Raw genomic sequence first — 6237 nt, forward strand, 5'->3', positions numbered from 1 at the left:
CACAGCCAGCTGACCCAGGTGCAGGCAGAGGTCAGGTGCCCTCCAGTGGTCTGAAGCCCCTGCTGGGCACAGGTGGGCACCTTGAGCCGGCAGGACCCCAAGGAAGAAGTATGTGATGTCCCCACCCCCTATCTGAGCTCCTTTACTGAAGACAGGCTCCCCTCCCCCCCAGCCCTGCAGCTGCCTCTCTGGACAGAGGGAGGGGGAAGTGGCCAGAAGGGGAAGTGTGAGGAGTTCCCCTCCGGCCTGTCACCAGTCTCCTCAGGCCCTCGGAGAGGCAGTCCTGGGGCCTGGCAGCGGCCATGGAGCCTCTGGAGACTCCCGTCAAGGACGGCATCCTCTACCAGCAGCACGTCAAATTCGGCAAGGTGGGGACCCTGGCTTCCAGCAGCTGCCCAGGACAGTAGGCGTGGGCCCCAGCCTCAGCCCACCCGGAGCTGGGAGAATGGGGAAGGGAGTCGGTGGGGAACCCAACCAAGGTGCTGGGGAATAGAACAGAGCCCCATTCTCAGCTTGAGAGGGTTGGGCTAAGTGGGCCTTTTAGAGAGCCTGCCCTGTTTACCTATGGGGAAGCCAAGAGCGCAGAGGATCTGAGAATCCCAATGTTGGGGCAGGACAGAGCTGAGAGGTCGGATGACCCAGCAGCCTTCAGCCTTGTGGCCCCTGTAGAGAAGGCCCACCCTGCAGAAGAGGGCTCAGCTCCTCCCAGCCCTGTTACCGGCCACAGCTGGGGAGTTCACTTCTCTCCCCGGGCAGCAGGCCCCACACCCTCACTGCTCGGCTGCAGCTGCTGCCCAGGGAGATAAACAGTCTGTTTCCTTTGCTTGACACTATTTGCATGTTTCCTTCCTCACCATCGTGAGCCTGAGGCCTCCCTCCTGCCTCAGCCCTTGTCCCATGGCCCAGGTGACCTTTTCTTCATGGAGAGGGCGTAGGGGGCACCAACGTAAAGGTAGTGTCAGGTGGTCTGCTTGAACCGCATCGGAGACACAATCCAGTAGAAGCCCCAACCTTGTCTTCCCATGGCTTCTGAGATATGAGGGCACTAGTGCTCATAGGGGTCCCAGTGAGGCAATTGGTGGTGTGGATTTGAACCCACAGCTGACCAGCCCCAAGCACAGACTCTTCCCCCTGCTCCTCTGGCCCTGGCAGGGCCTCCTCCTCTAGGGCCCTGAGGATCTGGGGGAAGCAGAGGCCAGGCAGGTGACCAGGAGCCCTTGCTGGTGCTGAGCTGAACTACAGGGAGAACCACCACCCAAGTGTCTTTCCCCCATCCCACAGAAGTCCTGGCGGAAGGTATGGGGTCTGCTGTATGCAGGAAGCCCATCAGGTGTGGCACGGCTGGAGAGCTGGGAGGTCCGGGAAGGTGGCCTAGGGCCAGCAGGGGACAGGCCTACAGGACCCAGCCGGCGTGGGGAACGGCGAGTCATCCGCCTGGCAGACTGTGTGTCTGTGCTGCCGGCTGACGGCGAGAGCTGCCCCAAGGACACCAGCGCCTTCCTGCTCACCACCACAGAGCGAAGCCACCTACTGGCCGCACAACATCGCCAGGAATGGATGGGCCCCATCTGCCAGCTGGCCTTCCAGGTGAGCATAATGTGGGTGGGCAGGGCATCCAGAGGCCAGAGGTGGGCCACCTGACCTTGTTCATCTCCATGCTCACTCACACCCTGTCACTCAGCAAGCACCTGCCGAGCACCCACAAGCCTTTGGGGAAATAGCCCCGAAGTGCCCCAAATGAATCTCAGATGGCCATTTATGATGTGGAGAAAATGAAAGGGTGGTGGGACCAGACGTGAATGGCAGGATGTTAGATGGGAAGACCTCTCAGCAAGGGACAGTGAGCCGAGTTCTCAAGGACAAATAAGAACCCATCAGGCAAAGATCTGAGGCAAGAGTGATCCAGACACTGAGGTCTGAGGAGTTTCTTGAACAGAAGAAGCAGCATGGGCAAAGACCCTGTGGCATGGGAAAGTTTGATGTGTTCAAGGGGCAGAAAGGCCATCATGGCTGGAGGGTAAGTAGTGGGAGGGAACCCAAGAGAAGGCATAAATGGAGAATTTGGTGGGAGCCAGCTGGAACTACTTTGGGATATATGCAGAGTTTGGGGTGAGTGAGACAGATGCCTTTGGCGGGGGGAGGTTCTTTGGGGAGACAGGGACTGAGAGCTTTAAAGCTTCACAGGGTCGGGGCACCTGGGTGGCTCAGTGGGTTAAAGCCTCTGCCCTCGGCTCAGGTCATGATCCCAGGGTCCTGGGATCGAGCCCCGCATTGGGGTCTCTGCTCAGTGGGGAGCCTGCTTTCCTCTCTGTCTCTGCCTACTTGTGATCTCTGCCTGTCAAATAAATAAAATCGTTTAAAAAAAAAAAAAAAAAAAAAGCTTCACAGGGTCTATGACGGACCAAAAGGAAATGAACCTGGCAGTTCCTCAAAAAGTTAAACATAGAGTTACCATATGACCCAGCAATTCCACTCGTAGGTGTATACCCAAGAGAATCGAAGCAGGTGTTCAAACAGAACTTGTATGAGAATGCCCAGAGCAGCAGTATTCACAATAGCCAAAGATGCAGACAACCTCAATGTCTGCTAACTTATACACCCAATATAATCTAGCCATACAACAGAATATTACCTGACCATTAAAAAAATAAAAACAAAAACAAAGAATGAGGTAGTAATACATGCTAACACCGTAAATGAACCTAGAGAACATCACGCTAAATAAAGGGGAAAGACACAAAAGACCACACATTAGTATCCTTCTTTGTAGGTCAAACACATTGGAATAGGCTAATCCATAGGGACAGAAAGTAGCTTAGTGGTCGCCAGGGGCTGGGGAGGGTTAGGAGTGACTACTAATAGGTTTCCGTGTGGAATGATGAAAAATTCTGGAACTAGACACGCCTGGGTGCCTCAGTCAGTTGAGCGTCTGCCTTCGGCTCAGGTCGTGATCCTGGGGTCCTGGGATCAAGTCCCATGTTGGGCTCCCTGCTCAGCAAAGAGCCTGCTTCTCCCTCTCTCTCTGCCTGCTGCTCCCGCTGCTTGTCCTCTTTCTCTCTTGCTGTGTCAGTTAAGTAAATAAAATCTTAAAATAAAAAAAATTCTGGAACTAAGTAAAGGTGACCATTACACAATCTTGTGACTATACTAAAACCACTGAATTATACACTTTAAAATGGTGAAATGGTAAATTTTATGTTGTGTATTTTACCACAGTATTTTTTTAAGATGTTATTTATTTGACAGACAGAGAGGGAGGGAGTATGAGCAGAGAAAGGGGCAGAGAGGGAGAGAGAGATGCAGTCTCTCCGCTGAGCAGGGACCCTGATGTGGGACTCAATCCCAGGACTCTGGGATCATGACCTGAGCTGGAGGCAGACACTTAACCGACTGAGCCACCCAGGCACCCCTATCACCATATATTAAGGTAAAGCAAAAAAAAAAAAGGAAATGGACAAGAACAAGGAGACCAGTGAGGAAGCTGTTGCATGTGATCGTAGCTGTGCTACTGTGGGCCACTGTGGTTGTGGTGGAGATGCTGACAGAGCTCAGAGGATAGAGGGGAGCTGGTAAAAGCGGCCTGGAGAAGGCTGGAAAAGCCAGTTCACTCACAGGTGCCACCCCTGAAGCTCCTGCCCCTTGATCACTCCAAGCTGTTAGGGACACACACGGGCAGGCCCCATCCCTGGCCAAGTACCAGTGCAGTGGGGACCTTCTCATGTGTCACTTACTTTACAACTCTCAAGGTCCATTTACACTCAAGGGGGCGCCTGGGGGGCTGCAGGTGGAGAAGCAGAGGGGTCCCCAGGGTGGCACAGTGTGTCAGGAACAGAGCTGGAAGTGGCACCCTGGTCCCTGGATGTTCTTGGCCTGAAGTCTTGGGTTACTGGACCCAGGGGAAGGATGTGGAAAGAGGAGCGGGGGAGGGCTCTAACTTCTGACCTTTCTTCATTCTCCAGGGCACTGGGGAGAGTTCCTCAGGCCCAGGGGAGATGGAAGCTTCCAAGAGGGGCCTGGTCCCCATGGAGGAGAATTCCATCTACTCCTCCTGGCAGGAAGGTGAGTCAGGGAGGTGCAGGGGCAGCCTCAGCCGTCCTCCACCCGGGGCTGGGATCTTTGGGGCCCAGGCGTGCTGTACCTGATGGCCTCGCTGCCCTCCTGCCTGCAGCAAGCGAGTTTCCAGTGGTGGTGCAGAGGACCGAAGCTGCCACCCGCTGCCAGCTGAAGGGGCCCTACCTCCTAGTGCTAGGCCAAGACACCATCCAGCTGAGGGAAGCCTCCAGCCCCCAGCCCCTCTACACCTGGCCCTACCGCTTCCTGCGCAAGTTCGGCTCTGACAAGGTGAGGGTCAGGGAGTGCCCTGCCGGGAAAGCTGGTGGGTGGAGGGGTGCTTAGGTCCCTCTGCTGCTAACCCACCCATACCACCCCTAACCCCATGTACAGGACGTGTTCTCCTTTGAAGCTGGACGCCGCTGTGACTCGGGCGAGGGTCTCTTCGCCTTCAGTAGCCCCCGAGCCCCTGACCTGTGCAGGGCAGTGGCCGCTGCCATTGCCCGCCAGCGGGAACGGCTGCCAGAGCTGGCTGGACCCCGGCCCTGTCCCCTGCCTCGGGCCACCTCCCTGCCCTCACTGGACCCGCCAGGAGAGCTTCGGGAGATGCCCCCAGGGCTGGAGCCGCCCAGCTCTTGGAGGGCACAACTAGCAGATCCGGGCCCTCAGAGCCTGCCCCCACAGCTAAACCCGGTGCCCCACGATGAGCCGGTGTCTGGGCTCTACGCATCGGTATGCAAGCGGGCCAGCGGATCCCCAGCCAATGCCGAGCACCTCTATGAGAACCTGTGCATGCTGGAGGCAGGCCCCGTGCTGCTCAGGGACGGGGACCCAGGGCAGGAGGGTTCCAGCCGCCGCAGCCCCCTGGCCAGCCCCATCTACCACAACAGCGAGGACCTGGGCTGGTCGGGCCCTACCCATGACAGCAGCCTGGAGGCGCAGTACCGGAGGCTGCTGGAACTGGAGCTGGGCGACAGTGATGAAACTGCGAGCTCTGGCCGCCCCAGTGCTTCCACGGGCTTCAAGGCCAAGCTGGTAACCCTCCTGAGCCGTGAGCGGAAGAAGGGCCCGGCCCCCTGTGACCGGCCCTGAAAGTCCTGTGTGGCTCTGGGACAGGAGAAGAGAAAGGTGCTCTGCTGTTCCCGGGCCATGGCCAACAGTGGACATCTGGGACACACCCCTGCATCCACGCTGGTCCCAGGCGGGTAAGGCAGGCAGGCTGGGGGGGACCCCACCCGCCACCCCCGACTGCCATGTACAGTGTAGAGATTTGCTGGTAATAAAACCTCCCAGCTCTGCTCTTGGTCCCACTGGTAGTGCACAGCCCTCAGCTCCTCCCTTTCGCTCCTGACGGTGGCACTCACCCAGCTGCATGCACGCGGGCCCTCACTCCCGCGCCCGTTCTGGGTGCCGCAGACACACCCAATGTGGACTTGACCTCCATGACCCGTGGGCTCAGATCCACTCAAGCAGGGGGTGGGATGCAGATAATTGGGGCCCATGTATTCAGTCCTGAGCAACAAAAATGACGGGGACAGTCAGGCTGGAACAGAAATTGGGCCTGGCAGTGGGGGAGGTGCCCTCTGAGTTCAATGTGAAGGATGGGAAGAGGGGGCACCTTCCCAGGTGGGCAGCAAAGCCCCAGGTCTTTCCCGACTGCAGGTGGGTCTGCACTGGCCCAGAGACGAAGGGAAAAGCATGGGGCTGACAGGGAGTTGGTGGCCAAGCAAGAGAGGCCTGATGAGCCTCAGTGGGCTTGGTCTCCTCCTCAGCAGAGAGACACAGTCAGATTATGGAAGGAGCAGTGTGGAAAACAAATCTGAGGGAGCCCAACTGGAGACCAGGTAGCCTGAGAGGGGGAGGAAGTAATGGGTGGGGGTGTGGAAGGGTGTGAGTGTATGAGGTGGGGGGAGCAGAGGCAGAGAGAATCCTGAGCAGGCTCCACGCTCAGCACAGAGCCCAAAGCGGAGCACAATCTCGGGACCCTGAGATCATGACCTGAGCTGAAATCAAGAGTCAGCTGTGTAACCGCCCGAGCCACCCAGGCACCTCATAACTCAGGGGAGTTTTGTTCTCAAGGACCTCACGTTCCAGAGGGAGATAAAGCAAGTGTCTTGAAGACTTTGGTGCCCCCATGCTACTCCTGTCACCATGCCGGAGGCTTCCATGCACAAAACCTCATGCCCC

General features: G+C 57.4%; 1 protein-coding gene across 1 annotated transcript; it reads left to right on the forward strand.

The window, feature by feature from the left end:
• The first annotated feature begins 234 nt into the window (after positions 1-234).
• On the forward strand, positions 235-5349 carry DOK3 (docking protein 3). Its single transcript, XM_044240871.1, has 5 exons — positions 235-368; positions 1282-1587; positions 3960-4059; positions 4169-4341; positions 4444-5349. Exons 1-5 carry the CDS (start codon positions 303-305, stop codon positions 5140-5142), a joined length of 1344 nt encoding a protein of 447 aa, XP_044096806.1. The 5' UTR covers positions 235-302; the 3' UTR covers positions 5143-5349.
• Positions 5350-6237: the final 888 nt, after the last annotated feature.

This window comes from Neovison vison, chromosome 1 (genome assembly GCF_020171115.1).
Source record: "Neovison vison isolate M4711 chromosome 1, ASM_NN_V1, whole genome shotgun sequence".
Lineage (NCBI taxonomy): Eukaryota > Metazoa > Chordata > Mammalia > Carnivora > Mustelidae > Neogale > Neogale vison.